The sequence below is a fragment of the Struthio camelus genome, chromosome W (genome assembly GCF_040807025.1).
Source record: "Struthio camelus isolate bStrCam1 chromosome W, bStrCam1.hap1, whole genome shotgun sequence".
NCBI lineage: Eukaryota > Metazoa > Chordata > Aves > Struthioniformes > Struthionidae > Struthio > Struthio camelus.
The window spans coordinates 24,452,886-24,471,460 of NC_090981.1; the positions used below are offsets into that span (position 1 = coordinate 24,452,886).

At 39.9% G+C, this 18,575-nt stretch overlaps 1 protein-coding gene across 2 annotated transcripts; it reads left to right on the top strand.

Moving 5' to 3' along the window:
• The first annotated feature begins 413 nt into the window (after nt 1–413).
• Nucleotides 414–18,155, top strand: LOC104150990 (protein fem-1 homolog C). Of its 2 annotated transcripts, none has more exons than XM_068926220.1 (3): nt 414–505; nt 1,162–1,885; nt 12,963–18,155. In XM_068926220.1, the coding sequence occupies exons 2-3, from the start codon at nt 1,342–1,344 to the stop codon at nt 14,270–14,272; spliced, it is 1,854 nt and encodes a 617-aa protein (XP_068782321.1). In that variant the 5' UTR covers nt 414–505; nt 1,162–1,341; the 3' UTR covers nt 14,273–18,155. The 2 variants fall into 2 exon arrangements, with proteins under 2 accessions (XP_068782321.1, XP_068782320.1); XM_068926219.1 differs by having other exon boundaries at nt 460–590.
• Nucleotides 18,156–18,575: the final 420 nt, after the last annotated feature.

Genomic DNA, 18,575 nt, shown 5'->3' on the forward strand with positions numbered 1-18,575 from the left:
AAATATTCCACTGAATTATTCAGTCGCGTTATTTATCCAGCCTCACCAGGCTGGGGAAACCTCACCGGCCCGGGGCCGGGGCCGAGCAGCCGCCCCTCCTTGCCCGCGGCGAGCTGCCTCCCGGCCGGCGGCAGCACGGCCCCGTTACCGCCAGGCGGCGGAGCCGGGCGTTTCCCCCCGCGCGGCGTTGCCCACGCCGGGCCCGGCCGGGCCCCCAGCCCGCGCCCAGCCGCCGCCGCCGCCGCTCGCCTCGGGGGGCGGCGCCGGCGCCCTCGCCCGCCACCTGGCGGGCAGCCGCCGCCCCGCCCCGCCCCGCCCCGCCCCGCCCCGCCCCGCCGAGCTTGAGCGGCGGCGCAGTCCCGCCCCCCCGGCCCGCTGCGAGTGGCTGGCGGCGCCCGGGCGCCTCTGCCATTGGTGGCGACGGCGGCGGGGTCACGCCCAGTGGGCGGGGCGGCGCCCGGGCGCAGCGCCGGTTCTGGGTGGCGGCGGCCAGTTGCGGCGGCCGGTCTGTCATGGAGGAGCGGGACGGGGCGCGGGAGGCGGCGGCGGCGGGCGCTTCCGCGTGAGGGCGGCCCCGGCGGCCCGCGCAGGTAGCCCGCGCCCTGGGGTCCTCCCTCGCCCGTGTGCCCTCCCCCGCGGGGCCCTGCGGCGGGGCGGCCTCGCCGGGGGCCCGGGGCCCGGGGCGGCCGGCGGCGGGGCCCGCGAGAGCCGCGGCCGGGCCGAGCCGAGCCGGGCTGGGCTGGTTTCGCCGCTGGCTCCCGGTTTGCTGCCGTCGCGCGGGGTGGGGGCGGCGCGGGACCGGGCTGCGCCGTGGGGCTGCGCGGGGCAGGGGCTGCGCGGGGCGGCGTGTCGCCCCCTGAAGGGGCAGGGTGGGTTTCCGGGGTTTTTTGTTTTTATTTTTTTGCTTTTCTTTTCTCGGCAGCTTTCCTCTGGGGGCACTGCACAGCCCGGGGAAGGTGGCTGGATGTTGATGCACCACGAGCAGTGCTGTGTATGAGCCCAGCTGTTTAAAAAAAAAAAATCTATATATATATGTACACACACACACACACACACATATACATATATATATATATATATATATATATATATATATATAAACTGTATTTACTTACTTGGGAAGTAGAAGGTGAAAGCATTCAGGGTTATCTGCTTTTGCAGGTTTATCCGTGCTTTGTCAGGACCTCGTTCAGAGTCTCCATGTTGTCCCACCTCCGTAAAGCTGATCTGAGAAAAAGCGGGGGACAGTCTGTTTGGGCAGCGTGTTTCCAGTGAGCTTTGGTTTGTGACTCTGAAAAAGGCAGGTGTGTATCCTTCAAGCAACAGAGAGGTACAGACTAAATGGATCTAAAGACAGCAGTGTTCAATGCAGCTCGTGATGGCAAGCTGCGGCTCCTTTCCAAGTTACTGGCAAGCAAAACAAAAGAAGAGATGGCCTTACTTATGTCAGAAAAAACCAATGGTGCCACACCACTTCTGATGGCGGCCCGTTACGGGCACCTTGACATGGTGGAGTACTTGCTGGACCATTGCTCTGCTTCCATAGAAGTTGGTGGTTCGGTGAATTTTGATGGTGAAACCATTGAGGGAGCCCCACCGTTATGGGCAGCGTCAGCTGCTGGTCACTTGAAGGTGGTTCAGTGTCTGTTAGATCATGGTGCATCCGTCAACAACACAACTCTGACAAATTCAACGCCGCTTAGAGCTGCCTGTTTTGATGGTCACCTGGAAATAGTAAAATATCTCGTGGAGCACAAAGCGGACTTGGAAGTATCAAACCGTCATGGGCATACATGCTTGATGATCTCCTGTTACAAGGGCCACAAAGAAATTGCTCAGTATTTACTCGAAAAAGGAGCTGATGTTAACAGGAAAAGTGTTAAAGGTAAGTTCGTTGTTTTGTTTTCCTTGTAGTAAAGAGGAGTGAAGTTATTCAGCTATCCTTTAGGAGGCTGATGTCCAAAAATATTCCTATAGACTCATAATGTGAATGTTTTTTCCAGTAGGAAATGAAGTATATTCAGCTATGTTTTTACAGGCTTTTTTTAGTGTACTCATTCCTTGTTTGTTAACCTTGGTTATATAATTTCACTCTAAATTGATACTTTTTAATCTTAAACTTCAGTTCTTAGAAAGATTTAGTCATATGAAACTTGGCATTTATGTATGTGCAAAAGCTACTCAGCTTCTGCTGAGGACTCTTTATTCGTAGTGTGTGTGTGTAGTAACGTTCAAATATATAAGTGTATGTTGTATAGAACTTAGGATGCTTTTCATTCTGTTTCTTAACAATCCAAATCCAGCGTACATGAAACTGGCCTGCGCCCCTAACCCTAGAATAGGGAAACATTATGCGCATAAAGAAGAAGAATTCTTTTCTATGTTGGGTATGAGTAATCACTTTGATTTTTACTCCTCCTTTCCCTTTAAATATTTTAGACCTCTTAGATACTTTTTTTCATGTTACTAAACAAGAACGTATATTAGTTGAAGAAATGAAGCTCCATGTGACTGCGATCACAGCAGAGGACTTCCAGTAGTGCACAGATCACAAAGGACATCTCTCGGCCTCTGTTTACAATTATCCTGATACTATTGTTCAAAGTGAAGATTTCTGTTCTTTTTGCAGCGATCGTAATTATGTGACCCTCTTGTTCTAATCGCTAGTTTTTATTACATCTCAAACTTACACGTGAATATGACATTGGCCAAAAAAGCATATTGATTATTGCAGGTTATGGTTAATTTTTAGCTCATTGAGCCAGGATTGTGTGTTTCAACAGCTTATTCTTTATGTATGTTAACAATCTGCTAATGAATCTTTTTGTAGGGTAATAGTTCCAATGCCTGTATCTGGCTAATTACATTTTTAACAATGTGCTGAAAGTCTGTTTTGACAGGAAAGAACTGTATTGCCTGACTTGCTTAAATGCCAAATATGAGAGTAATGTATCTGAAAGGGCTGTTTAGCTAAATACGCCTTTTCTCAGCAAATCATGCAGATATGTGGGGTTAACGTAAAGAAAGCTAAACTACAAATTTGTCATAGAGGTGGGCAGAGCAAAATAAATCTTTCTTTGTAAGGATTTAAGGTTGCCTATGAATCATCGTGGACTTGTGATAGGATAAAAACGTCATGTTTCTAGACTGGGTTCTTGGAATAGCGAGCTAAATATAAAATTATATATTGTTTGTTAGTTTTAGACCAATCCCTTTAAATGGCAGGTACAAACAGTGCAGAGCTGTTAAATATCTGATACCACAGATGTTTTGTGTCTGTTATTTTCTTTTTTTTTTTTTTTACTCATTTTGTCTCAGTGGAGTAGGCTTTAATTTACTAGTCCTTATTATTCACTCTATTAGTGCATTAATTTTTTGTTGTTGTTGTTTACGTGACTGAATGACAGCCATGCACTCCTGAGGATTTTCTCACTGGTCTCAGTTTCTCTATTATCTTAATTCATTCCTCTCTCCACTTCCTTCAGTTTCTATGTGACTCACAACTTAGGCTCATGAGCAGAAGTTCCTAAGGTATAGCTGATCCTTATTTGTTTTTAAAAAAAAAAAAAAAACAAACAAAGTTGGATTGGATATGTTTTAGCGTACTAGAATTCATTTGTTTTATTTTGACCTACGGTGTGTACAAATGGATGTGTGTATGTATATCTTTCAGTCAATTATGGCTTGCCTTTTTTTGTATTTGGAAACAAATGCTCGTCTCTGACATGAGTATACTTCTTGTTGGCATCGTGAAGCAGTCTAATCTCTGAAGTTATTAAATAAGCAGTGAGAAGGTAAAGGAGGAGAGAAAGTAAGTAGTGTAAACCCTGACGGTCAGCTGTGAAAAGGCAGAAGAACTGAGCAAAACTTTCAGCCTCAAATATTATACTGATATGAGTGTAGCAATGGCTGAGGTGCAACAACTAATGTTCTGAACTTTGTTTTCAAGAACGCTCACTAGCTATTAATTATAAAATGAATGTTTCTGATAGGATTCATACTGCATTCAGATTCCATCTCAAAGTCTCTTTCTGTGCATTACTTTCAAATTTTACTCCTCCCTGTTATCTTTCAAACATTTCTCCTAACAGCGAGTAGGGATGTTTGTAATAGGGAGATGAAGAGGCTGTAGGAGTGGTCTGTTCCTGAGTAGTAAAAATTGTTGCCATCCTTCTATCTAAACTCTTTTTAGGTAAGCCCCTTCCTTTAAATTTTGCTGCATTTAAAATTTTAAGAACAGAACTCTAACTTTACTAGAAGTATGCATACAAAACTGCTGTTATGGGAGATCACTAGAGACTCTCTTCCAGACATTATTCTTGAAATCAGGGAAACAGAGGAGGGCAAAATTACTCAAACTGTCCTTTATGCTTTTCCACTAGATTTTCATGTAGTAAGATAGGACTTTATTCGCAGTTTACAAAGCAGGAGAATTCTAGAGTTTGGAAAGATATATATATATTAAAAAAAACAAACAGGTAAGTTCACTGAGATCTAAAAATCAGGATAACTGAGGCAGGGTATAAAAGAGCAGTTAAAAAACATATACTGAAGCACTGCTTTTAAAATACAGGCATAATCCAAGAACTGTTTTGGACTACTGAAATTCATAATGCAGAGGTTTTGGAAGGAGAGATGTGGAAGTGCAACAGTACAGCGAGGGTATGGTTAAGATATTCATGAACATTTCTGAGTCTTTGATTCAGATGGGAGACTACTCTGAGGTGAAGCATGCATCTAGCACTAGCTCACAGGAGATGATGGTGAAGAAGGAGGTAACGATATTTGGGATAGATGACAGTGCTATAGTGTGAAAGATAGCCAGTAGTTCTAAATTTAAAATAGGAACGTTTACTTGTTCTTGCCACGGTTTTACAGATCTGCCTTTTACAGTTTCCCCAAACTTTTATGAGGAACATAGGCAACAGAAATGGAAACAAAGGATTTTGGTAGAATGTTTTAGGTCACATAAACTGTGTGTGGGGGGGAAAAAAAAGGTGATAAACAAGAGAAGTCTCTTTTTTTTTTTCTCTGTTAGAATTGTGGAAAACAGCAGAGATATCTGTAGAATTAAAGAATTTTTTTTTTAAGAAAAACAAAAAAGTAGCCAAAGCGGCACTTCCAATATGAGCTAATTCAGCCATGTCTTCCTAATTCACAGGCTTCTCCAGTATGTTACTGCTGGTTTAAGATGGTAGAGATTAAAACTATCAAGGTTTGATGATTTTCACCAATATGAAATAGATTTCTAATAGATTTCTGTGCTAGCAGAAACAGTTTTTTGAGCAGGAAGAACCCCTGCAACTAAACTCTTGAGTGAGACACAGATCTCCTACCTGCGTACTTGGATTAGGAGGAACGTTCTGTATTTTGGCTGCACGTAGTTTTCTTTTCTGCTGCATTGCGAAGCCTGCCAATGATCTGTAGTTAAAGGATAGTGCTCCCTTACAGCGTTAAGAATAGACCCCTGGATTCTTGATCACAGTATTTTGCTGATGTGTTTCTCCAAGCAGTCCTCTGTTGGCTGGTAAATGTGGGGGTGGGGGAGAGAGGAAGGAGTGCTTAGGCTTGTATTTCCAATGGTAGTGGTCTTTGGGGCTTGAAATTATATGGATTTGGGCTCCGCTGGTGACCTACTTGTGACTGTGTTTGTTAGAATTTGACTTTTTTATTTAAATTTCATTTAATTTCCACCATAAAAATATTTTACGTACAAACCATTTTAAAGGGTTATACCTGTAATCTAACTCGAGACAAAATACTTGCGTCTTTGACAATTTGCAACCTGTGTTTTGCTACTTTGATACTTATGCCTCCTCTACCAGAGCAGCTGCAGTAATGGAGGTTCATTCCCTTCCTTTCTGAATTAAGAGGCTAAATTATGGATAAAGTGCATTAGCACTGATAGCCAGGATGGGCAAGATGTAATGGCACAGGGAATAAGAACTCCAACTTCCAAAATAATTACATGAAAGGCAGTGGGTTTTTTTGTTGTTGTTGTTTTTTTTCCTGAACACGGCTTGTAACTCTTTCCATTGCTCAGCTGTTTGGAATGCAATCTCTCTCATCAAGGTAACGTTCCTGGATTTTGCTGATGGTCTTCACTACCTCTGTTCCCGTTGAATTGTTAGCAGATGCATCTGCTAGCCGAAAGACTCATTGTTTCCCCTTCTAAGTATTAGAAAACATCATAAGAACTGCTGGACTAGGCATTCCTTTAGGTATGTCTTTGAGATCGGCACAAGAACGTTTGTTTCTTTGTTTATGATCCTCCATACTACCGTAACAGCTGGAAGAAATCACGTGTTTTGAAAATGCAAAATAACACTGTGATTGAAAGGCTTGTTGATCTTAAGTACCACTAGCTATGGCGCAGTATTTGATTATATTAGCTTTGTAACATAATATGGAGGACGAGGCTTGTTCAATTTACTTGCTCATCTTGGAAAGTATAGCAGTATACAGATCTCAGTCTCTGAGTACGTTCAAGGTTATTCGCATAGTAATGCTATATCAAGGGCTAGCACTATTTCAGTATTATCATTTATGTGGGAGAGCGGAGAGCATAACGCTCTCAAACCTGCTGGGAGGGAAGAAGTCTTTTACGGACTTGGCAGACCCAGAAATAGGAGGATTAGATAGATGCACACTCTTTGCTCTATGATAAGTGTGGTTTAGTATACATTAAAAATAATTAATCTACCCTAGCAGTGGATCAAGGAGTCTGACAGGTTTATTTGCTTCTGATTCATTTTTTTTCCAAAATGAATCTTGGCAAGCAGAGAAGACCAAAAAAAAAAAGGGGGGGGGAGGGGGAAGGAGGAGTCTCCCCTCCCCTCCTGCCCCCCATGAATAAAGGCCTTACTCTAAAAGTGTTTTCTCTTTTTTGTTGTTCTTGTTTGGTCTGTTTTTTTTTTCCTTTTTTGGATGGTATTACATGATGGAGCACAGTGCATTTTGTGGATGTTTTCTGTGTGTTGCTATGTGAAATGGGGCATCAGTAGGAATGTCTGCAAATAAAAGTAGAGGAAGACACAGTTTAAAAGGAATAAATTCCTGGATTTCAACTGAAGAAGGAGGTTATGTTGAAATTAATCAAATCACAGCATTTCATATACTGTTGCTTTGCATTATTCATCTTGGTAATCCAGGTTATCGTTAAGTACTTTTGAGAGCAAGGGAGCAATTATTCCGTTACCCAATATGGAAGCTGGATTATTGAGGTTAACAGTTCTTTGCATTTTTTTTTTTTACTTAATTCCTTTATAAAGAGAAGGCATACCTCTTATGCACTGTCTATTTTGGTATGTATGTGTCAATACATTTTTAAAAATCAGTAATACTGCTAGAGGACTTGCTTGCTTCAAGTGCTCTGCTAAAAATTAGAGTTAAATGAACAACTTCACTTTAGGTGAAGGTGATAAATTTCGTCTGTAAGGCTGAAAAAATATATCCGTGTGATTAGTTTTACACACTGCTCATGTCCTACAAATTAAATCATTTTTCTCATATGTTTAAAGTTGAGCAGCTAGGTGTGTTTCTTCAGGAACAGGTCTTGGGTATGAAATCAGACTGGTCGAAAATTTTAAAAAGTTTTACTATCGAGGAATTTGATCAAGCATTTTATAAATTTTAGGAGGTGGATGTAGTAAATATTGGTTGCAAATCAAGCCATATCACTTTCTGTGTCATTGCTTCCCTTTCTTTCCTTCCCATGTCACAAGCTACCAGTCTATTTTGGGAATAATTTGCTTCTGACATAGAAAGGCGTGACCTCATTATAAATTTGAATCCCTCCCAGATGTGCTTTTTGTAACACTGGCTGTTTAGGGAATTAGTTCTGTGATACACAGAGCCTTTGTGTAATGTTCATACTACCACTTCTAAAGTAGGTCTGTAACGAAAGAATAAAACACAAAGCCACGATGTCAATTTACTACCTCCCCACCTTTTTTTTTTTTTGGGGGGGGGGGTAAGATTTCAGAGGAACGGGGGTGGGGAGAGATTAGAGACTTAAGTCTACTGCCATGTCCCCTTTCAAGTTCTTCCTCAAACTAAATGCTTGATAATTGATAGTGAATGGCTGGGTAGTCTCCTTATTTCTTAAGACTGGGTTGTATTATTATTTTGTCTTCAAGTTCATAACTCTAAACTGTCTGTCTACCCATGTCCATTTCTAGTCTATGGAAGCTTGTATTATCGTAATACTTCTTTTCTGCTGCTGTTTCATCCAATTAAACTGAAGCAAGGTGCAGCCACTAAAAATTAGTGGTGATATCTATCCTTCCTTTATTAGCTTATGCATTGCTTGAAGTAGACCTCTGAGAGCTACTACAATATAAGTAGCTAAAAAGTTACTCTACTTCTGATATGCTGTCAGTAACCTCTATTTAAGTCAATAATAATAACACTGACAGTCATACTAATAAAAATTTGATTTTTTTTTTTTCAAAGAAAGAGGTCAGTTGGAGAGAGCAGTGAGATTCTGTGGAGTTTTAGGAGTATTTCCGTGTACTGCATATCTGCATTGTGAATTAATGGCATGGAAGCTCTTACATTGGACCTGAATTTACTCAGACAATGGCTAAGCTTAATGTATGTGGATTTTTGTGATATTAATATGTCATAGCATATATGTCTGCCAATTGATGAAAGAGTGTAAAGGACAATGTTATATGGTGATGGATGTACGGTGTGCCATATGAATAGTTACCATTGATCCTAGTGTCACAGCTGGTAGGATGTGTAGTAATAGTTGTGCAGCAATTGTAGGAACCTTGGTTTTGGTGTTTGGTTTTGGTTTGGTGTTACTACTGCATTTTGATTTGTGTCTGTTCAATATGCTTTTGTCATGCCTTTGAATATCTCAAAAGTATTGACTGGAAGGTAGAAAACGTAGAAATATGAATGGTAACATTAAACATGAAATGCTGTCATCTAAGGATGCCTCTAGTATTTTAATGAGCACAGTGTGATCTGTAATAAAACATTTATTAAGAATTTTCTTTTTTCTTTTTTGGATTAACTAACGCTTCAAGTATAACTTCATCTGTGTACACTGGTACTTTGAAATGTGAGTGTTAAATTTGCAGAGCTAACACGGGCTTCTGACGTGCGCTGGTGAAAACACTTGTAATTCTGAATTTCTTTTATCCCAGGCCTTAGGCCTTGTCTCGGGTGGCAATAGAAACATCTTTTGGAGGGTGCCAATTCTAGTGTTTCAGAGCTCTGCTGTGAGGGAGGGAGTATGGACTTGAATACGCTCTGAACTGGCTACGTTAACTGGTGGCTCAGCCTACACCAAGATGAATCTGGTTTTGCCCTCCTCTCTGAGTGCGGAAGTACAGACAGCCTGAGGAGCCAGCTAGTCTTTAGTTTTGGTTTGACAGCTGTAGTTATGTCTTACCTAGATTTTCTCTAGCCCAGCAAGAAGGCTCATGTAATTTGTATGTGCACTAGCAAGTTTCTTTTGTGTATTTGTCTGGTTTGACCTCTGTCTGTCTTAGGAATGTAAAGGTCTCATACTTGTCAATATTGAACTATCAAGAGTTTTCTCATCTGTCATGTGTAGTTAGGAGGGAGGGGTTTCTAACTGATGAACTGTAGTTGACAAACTCATCAAACTTGAAAACCACCCGAGTTTGGAGTATCTCTGTTGCTGTGACTTGTTGGTCTTGGTAGAGCCTGTAGTGTGACCAGACCAATTGATGTCTGAAGTTCCTGACTTAACGCTCTCCATTTAAAAACAAAGATTGCCTCAGGTATTTCAGATTTAAAAATCACTTGCTGTTGCAAGACCTGGTTTTAGTTGTGTGTGTCTTGATCTGACAGATAATTTGAAGTGCTACTTTGTATAGGGGTGTCTTCCTCCGCTTACTTTTTGGTAAGTGATAGCCAAATGATTGACTGCTCTTCAGAAATATATCGGGAAAAGAACGTTTTGCAAGTTCTTAAAGTTCACTGTGTTAATGAAACAGTATTTTCTGAGTTTTTCTTTAACGCTTGGAGCTTGCACTTAAAATATTGGTTTGGGGGCAAAATGTATTCATAGCTCCCTTTCTGCTATAATTGTGAAAATCTGTTAAACTTCAGCCATAAGGCTTTGCAGATAGCTTTTAGCACGTGTTTAGTAGGAATTTGATTAGCGTGGCAGCTAAATTTTCTATATGGTATATTTCTGTATGTGGTGTGCTTAAATTGTGATGCCGTTTGTCTTGAATGACTGTTCCTCCTTACCACTGTCTTTCTGGCTACTGGAATTGAGGGCAGCAAGGAAGACTTGAAATGTGCTGCCAGTTCTTCTTCTGATGGTCCACAAGCAAGTTTGAGGAAGATACAGCAGACTAAGCTGCATGTAAAGTTTTGAGAAGTGAAAGATTAGAAGAGAAGGAGTGAGGAAGGAGGGGATGGTTGGAGTATGAGCCGGAAAGCAGAGGCAAAATGTTCTGTCCCCATTAGAGTGTTTTCATCTGAACAGACCTTGAGTCTCTACGTTATTTTACTGTATACCAAAACTTGCAAAACTCTTGGACCAACTTGTTGTTGTCCCAGTGACTTATACAGAAGATAAAAGCAAGCTACCATTTGATAATCTGCTAACTCAAGAGATAGGCTGGAGCTTTGTGTTGTGGATCCCAAGTGTCTGGTGCTGCTGGGGGCAAGCAGGTAGTGAATTTAAAGACAGTCATCATGGTTTCACTGGATATTTCTCAGTTTTGCTTTTGTTTTTTCTTTGAACTTCAGCTTCATATCGCCCTGTCGCGCTTCTTACTAGAAGGAAAGTAAGGACTCTATGAAGTCAAATATTCAAAAGCCAGAAGATGCCAAAATTATTGTATAGATTTAATTCAGGTTGTCATAAAAGAAATGAGAAAGAAAGGAACAAAATTTATATTTCTGAAATGAATTTAATACATACAGAAGAAGACTGGTGTTTATATATGTACCAAGTCAAATAATTTACATTTAAAATTAGCCTATTTAAGATAGCATGAACAATACGTTCTAGGCAGAAAGAATGTGTTCATGGAAAGCCTTTATCTCCACTTTTAGTTTTAGTTTATTTCCATAGAGTGGTCAGCTTTTAAGACAAATCTCGAGTACAAATTAAGGAGTGATTTGAATTTCACTAGCTAAATGCTCTGTAGTATGAAGAGCGAACTGCATGTTCTAGAGATTGGAGCCTGAAAAGAAATACATTAAGGAAAAGTACAAATGTAAATCTAAGCTGTTTGGATCAGTAGGCTCTACAGCTACTAAACCACGCTTTTACCAAACATTAGCCAAAGATTTCAAGATTATTGCTTTGTTTGCTAACCTCCTTTAGTTCTGTATAGATCTAGAAATACAACTGCCAGCAAAGCCCACTGCAGATCAGTGTCTTGTTGGCGTAGCAGAAAGCTTGTCAAAAATGCAAATGAGAAAGTTTTCTAAAACTTTCTCTCTTAACTTCTAAAAGCCAAATCAGATGACCATGAATGGACAGAAAGCCCTTGGAAAAGAAAGTCTTGTTTGCGAATGTGGAAACTTGTTGATGATGTAACAGAAAGTGATGATCTGATGGCCAGTTAAGTGGCGTTTACAGTGCTAATGATGTGAGAAATCTTAATTTGGGGGGGAAGTTTTTACATAGGCTTTATGTTAATTATTTTCATGCTGATGGAGTGGGAGGATGAAAAGTTGATATGCCTGAATCTGTAGTATGTATAAAGAAAAAGGTAGGTTTAAATTGTATAATTTAAAAGCAGTCAACCACAGAAGAGGCTCTGTTATGTTGGGAAGGGGGCAGGAGACTTGTTCACCATCCATCTTCTCTTCTCCCCCAGTGAAATGCTCATATTTGAACTTATCTGTAATTAGTTAGCTATAAATAATAGTTATCAATGTATAAACACTATTCTTTATAAATACATGAAAGTTTTTTGTTCCATTGTGGTGTCTTATGCTCTCTTTCTAATTTGTTGCAAATACGGTTTTCAGTCAAGAGGCACTAGTGCTTGCTAGAAACTTCCCCGCGCAGTGTTAGAAACTGGTTCTCTTTAAAAGAGAGTGCAGTGTCATGCTAATGAGAAATAATCTGAATGTAAATAATCAGACTCTTATAAACCAGGTGGCTGCATGTTGTGTGTTGGGGGTGTTGTTTACTTTTGTGTGTGTGTGTTGTTTTTTTCCTCCTCTCTCCTTGGCTTTGGAAGTCGTGACCAGAGGAACAGAGGGGGTTAATGTGGGACTTCAGGATAGAGACCTAACAAATATCAGCACTAAGAAAAGTGTGTCTGTGTGTATACGCAGACTTGACAAAATAACCAGCTCCTTCAGAATACAGTATTATGGCAGTCTCTGAAGCCTCAGCTGAGATGGAGGGCCTGTTGTGATGAATTGTATTTTCCTTTGTATACAATTATTGCCCTGATGCACTTAAAAAGCTTGGATGAAAGAGAGAAGAGGTACAGTGTAGAGACGAATAAAACCAATGGTGAGTTAGCACAGCTTTAATTTTTATAAAGATTTCTTTTCTTTTTTTTTTTAATCATAGCTGGAGGTAGGGAGGAAAGAAGGATATTTGACAAGGGAAGAGGAGAAAAGTATAACAACTTAGAGGCAGCAAGCCTAGATTTATGTTTTATCCTTCAAAGCAGATACAAAATTGCTCATGTACTGGAGAATTTTGTTTTAAGTTTTGAATAATGAAACAAAAGGGTCCTTAAAACCTCTTTAATTCTTTCAGGTAATAAAGTCAAGCATTTTTATTTGTATAAATGCTTGGCGGCATTGATGTTTTAATTGGATCTTGAATATTTTAACTAGACATTTAAAGCCTTTCATGGTCCATAGATGTCAGAACAGGGGTGTGGGTTTGTGTGTATGCAGTGGTGGTGGTTGTTTTAACAACTGTTAGCGTGGTGAGGTTTGAATTATAAATTTAATTTTGATTTGTGTAATTCATTTTCTTCTCTTGCTAGGAAACACCGCATTACATGACTGTGCAGAATCTGGAAGTCTGGAGATCATGAAGATGCTTCTCAAGTACTGCGCTAAGATGGAAAAGGATGGCTATGGAATGACTCCCCTTCTGTCAGCCAGCGTGACCGGCCACACGAATATTGTGGACTTTCTGACGCAGCATGTACAGACCAGTAAGACGGAGCGCATAAATGCTCTAGAACTTCTAGGAGCGACATTTGTGGACAAAAAGAGAGATCTGCTTGGTGCTTTGAAATACTGGAAACGAGCTATGGAGATGAGATACAGTGATAGGACTAATATCCTAAGCAAGCCTGTGCCACAAACACTAATTATGGCCTATGATTACGCTAAAGAGGTAAACAGCTCAGAAGAGCTAGAAAACCTTATTGCAGACCCTGATGAGATGAGAATGCAAGCACTATTGATTAGAGAACGTATTCTTGGTCCTTCACACCCAGATACATCCTACTATATTAGATACAGAGGTGCTGTCTATGCAGACTCTGGAAACTTCAAGCGATGCATCAACTTATGGAAATATGCTTTGGACATGCAGCAGAGCAATCTAGATCCACTGAGCCCTATGACAGCCAGCAGTTTACTGTCATTTGCTGAACTCTTCTCCTTCATGCTGCAGGATAGGGCAAAAGGTCTGCTAGGCACTACTGTTACATTTGATGATCTCATGGGTATACTGTGCAAAAGCGTCCTCGAAATAGAACGGGCTATGAAACAAACGCAGTGTCCTCCAGATCCAATACAGCTGAACAAAGCCCTTTCCATCATTTTGCATTTAATTTGCTTGTTGGAAAAAGTACCTTGCAGCTCAGAACAGGAACATTTTAAGAAACAGACTATTTACAAGTTTCTTAAGCTTCAGCCTAGAGGGAAGAATAACTTCAGTCCACTTCACCTTGCTGTTGACAAGAATACTACGTGTGTGGGGCGCTACCCAGTTTGCAAATTCCCCTCTCTGCAAGTTACTGCTATACTGGTGGAATGTGGTGCTGATGTAAACGTCAGAGACTCTGATAATAACAGTCCTTTACACATTGCTGCACTGAACAACCATCCAGACATCATGAATCTTCTTATCAAGTCGGGTTCACACTTTGATGCCACAAACTCGCATAAGCAAACTGCTAGTGATTTGCTGGATGAGAAGGAAATAGCAAAAAATTTGATCCAGCCCATAAATCATACTACGTTGCAGTGTCTTGCTGCTCGTGTTATAGTGAATCATAACATATACTACACGGGACACATCCCTGAGAAATTGGAGAACTTTGTTTTGCTCCACAGATGATAGTGTGGAGTCCCAGAGTACTGTTGTTGAAGCACGACTTGGTGACAATGTTTTTCTTGAGCACTGTTGTGATACACCAGCGTTCCCTTAGCTTGCTCCATCTTGCGCTCATTGGCTAAAGCGTTGTTAGCATCAGATCTACAGAGTTGGTTACCCAGTATTTAATATGAATATGCCATATAATATATTTTGTGGATTATTTAGAAATGTAATGCCATATTTAGACTCTTAAAATTGTCTGCCAAAGGCTTGTCTATTCTGGTCTTATTTGCCTGTTGGGTGTTTGGGACTGAGTTGAATATTTTCCACTGATATCTTTTTACTATAACTGTTGTGTGGATTTTATACAGTTGGAAGGTCATCATTTTTGGTTTTGCTTGAGCATTTCTGCTCTTACTCTGTTCCTTTTCTATGGACTCATTGCTAAACTGCACAAGTTGTATGGACTTGTTAACATTTGCAACTACCATAAGTGCTTTTATCTTCTCTATGCACTGGCTTAAACATGACTGTTGTGTGTGAGCATATTTCTATGCAGCAGTTGGCCAATTTCAACTTAAATGCCAATTTTGTTTTGCAGTTTGTTTGGAGCTCTTCTTGAGAATGCTGCCTTCATAGCATGACAAATTTTGGAGTTACATATCAGCTCTCCAAACCTGGGTTTGACTTTTTTATTCTAGCTGTAACTGAGGTCGCTTTCCTCTTGATCCTCTGGAAATTTGTGCTAAATTTGGGAGAAGAAAATCTCTCCTGTTCTCATGGTAATCCACTTGAACTCTAAATCTGAAAATCATTTTATTGCATCATGCAGTTAGGGGAAGAGTCCTCATCATGTACAACTGACACCTTCCTCTTTGCACTAATGTCTTGCTTGTGCTGGTTATGTGACTAGATGTGAAGTTTGCTCACAGTTTAACCTCAAACTTAATGATACACTTTAACGAGAAATAGATCAAATGTATGCCGTAGTTTAAATTTTCAAATCAACTTCTTTAGCTACAAAGGAAACTGAAGCATGTTGGTGGCATGACGCTTATCAGTCCAGATCTAGACATCATCTAGTGTAACTATAATGTAGTGAGTGGCTGTATGCCAGGGTACTGGAAGTTCTATAGCCCTGTCCCTTTTTCTTCATTTTAAATATCTTTATAAGTACTTGCATGGATTTTTCATCTCTACTATCTGTCAGCTGTACTTAAAGAAAAAGCAGAAGTTCTGTTGTGTATATAGCTCCTGATTAAAGTTACCTATTTTTATAATATTTGCACAACAGCTTAGCTTTTACAACAGAAAGGGCTCTTTTGACTTGATAAGAAGTCTGTAAATGAAGATCATAAAAGAGAGTGAGATTCAGGTAATTAATATAATTCAGCACTTTACTGTTGATTAATAGTAGAATTTATTATGGCACATTAGCCCTGCAAATGTCTTAAAGTGAAGTTCCTTTCTGTTGAGTAGAATACAGTTTACCTGCAAGTTTAGTGGTCTAGCATAATGGATATTGTTTTCAACGATATCCACTGAGATGTTTCATTTCAGTGATGGGCAGTAGATGTGCCTATGGGTTTCTTGCTCCAGAAATTAAACGAGTTGATCTAGGCTTTTGTCAGTGACAAAGATATTTAAAAGCCAAATGGATTAGATAAAGGAAAAGTTGATTTAGGAAGGTCTTTTCTTTTTTTAATTTGCTGTTGGAGTATTTTTGTCTTTTGTGAATGAAGCTGAGGAAGAATATGTCTTGAGAGTGTGTAAGAATTGTTCTTCCTTGCTTCTTGGCTGTTTCAGGTTTCCTCTTAGTGTGCAGTGTGGAGCCAACTAGTTATCCATCCTTGGGAAAAATACTGGGGTGCTTTTAAGCAAAGTTATGTTGAAAGCAGTGCTGTTTGTGTATTGCTACTCTCAAACTCTGTATTTTGAAGCAACGTTCACCTGTTTGTCCCAAGGCATACGTACATTGTTTGTATGAAATTCTGAGTATGAGGAAATCCTGTTAGTTTCTCTTGCGAAAATGCAGCAGTAAATTTCTTTTCAATTGGCTGAATTTCTCTGATTTGCAATGATTAAAACACATGCCACCCGAGTTGTCATTTGTGAGAACAAGTAGTTTGATTTTTGTATTTCTTGTTTTTGATATGCTTCTCTGCTACTCTGTAGGAAAGAGTAATCAACAAATCACATCACGGTAGAAATAATCTACATTATACTTCAAGTCATTAAAAAAAAAGTCCTCTTTTCTGTGGGTTACAGAGAAAGGGATTTTTAGGTCACTGTTTTATACTCTGAAATCTGGGCTGCTCTTCAGTGTTTGTAATTTAAATTTCTATCTTTATAACTGTCCAATTGCCTGTTTAATACTAATTACTTGGACGTTGTTACTCCTGAAATATAGTTGAAAAATTATGGGAGTAAATGCTATATTGTTAGCAAATTTTTGAATGAAAAATCACCCTAAAATAGAAAGAATATCGCTTTCTAACATATGTAAATCTAAAGGAAATTACTAAGCCTTACAGGGAGGCTTATTCTGCTAACTACTTGCAATTTTTTTGTGCCCCCCCTCCCCCCCTTTTAAACAAACTTATCTAATAGGATGTACTGACTTATTGCATGTAGTTCTATCTAAGTATCTACCCATATACATCAATCCTAAAGAATAACACCTTCATTCAGAATTTAGTTTTGCAAGGTCATGAGGCTATCTGCTGAACTCTTATTTGTGATCTTGTCAGATATTCAAATATAGGTGTCTAGATGGACAACTTAATGCATTTAACTCTACTTTCCACATAGCCCTGTATGTTTACATTGCCCTGTTTATACCCTGTTTAACTTTTGCTTCATTTTAAAAGAAATCGGTGCAGAGCCTCTGTTGGATAACGCGTTAGGGATTAGTTAAGGCTTTACTGATTGGGAGGGAGGGTTACGACAGTAGACCCTGTCTGAGATGCCCCTGCCGCTATGGCCAGTGCTAACGGGTAGTAGCAGTTTGGCCTTCCTCTGCTCCTAATTCAAACCAGGGTTGTCTCCACTTCAGTATAGATATCAACTTTCTGGACCAGAACTTTTTTTATTCTTAGCCTTGTTAGTCATTCAGAGATGAGAAAAAGATTATGTTGGTGAAATATGATGCTAAAGGCAATAGTGCTGCCAGCTGAACACAAGCTGTGGTAAAGACAAGGAACTAAAGAGCATCCAGAACACAAAGAATGGTTTTCTTCTTGTCATATTTTTAACTTTTTCTTTTTCTGTTCTTCTCTGTCTGCCTGTTTGGGCTTTTTTGCTGGTGAGATGTACTGTTTCAGAGCTACCAACCATAAAATTGCTGAGAACACTGAGGAAAAAATTGTATGCCCTTTAAGGGTGTAACAGGTTTTAAAATTGGTTAGACAATTTATGGGTATGTCTGTCTTAAAGATAAGGATACTGAAACCCCCCTACTCATTGAGGGGGCTTGGAGATTTTTTTGTTTGTGTTTTTTTTGTTTTTTCTTTTTTGATAATACTCAACTCAAAGCACTTTTTCCGTTAATCTTCTTGGGCTTCCACTGAAATACTTCAGCCAGGAAGATGAAAAGTATGCTGGTAAAAAATAAAATACTCTTCTTACCGAGTTCTAAAATTATATTCCTATTTTTATATCACTTAGGCCTTGCCAGTAACAAGATTCCAGTTGTCTGTGGTGTCTCCGAGGTTCTGATTGTTGAATGCACCGTGTAAAGGCCTTTTTTGAAATGTAGGGCAACAGTGTCGTTAGTTTTCCAATTGTAGTCTGCAACAGTCCCTGGGTAGGGAATATTATAATATATTTCCTAAATCCCCAAAGAGTCCTCTTTTAACAACTGTTCTGAAACTGGTTGAAATTAAACTCTTTCCTTTTTATAAAACACTATTTAAAAAAAGGATTGGAATGCTGTGGCAAAATCCTTACACAAGGATACAGTCCTTAATAGGAAAAACATGTGCCTCTTAGTTTTATATCAACTGCAAGGTAATTGCAGAAGGATATGACTGCTCTTGAAATAGCTTCCTCATGCTTTGAAACACACGGAGTAGAAGGACCACTGCACTCTAAAATGTTGACAAATGTGAGTACAAAGACTTAACACTAGTTTCCGTCTTCTGTGACTACAGTAAAGTCAGGTGGTATTTAATGCTCCAAAATAATTTTGAGGAGGTTGATGGAGACATGAAATATAGTTTGTTTTATACTGCTCAGATCTCTTGGCTTAGAGTGCGGAAGTAACTGTTGAACCCTCAGTGAGGGCAGAATGCAAAGTTACCGTTCATTTGGTTTGACCTACCTT

Excerpts from the sequence above, each read along its gene's own strand:
- LOC104150990 (XM_068926220.1), top strand. The coding sequence starts at position 1,342 with ATGGATCTAAAGACAGCAGTGTTCAATGCAGCTCGTGATGGCAAGCTG. Across the intron at positions 1,886-12,962 it reads TAACAGGAAAAGTGTTAAAG|GAAACACCGCATTACATGAC; the intron begins GTAAGTTCGTTG and ends TTCTCTTGCTAG.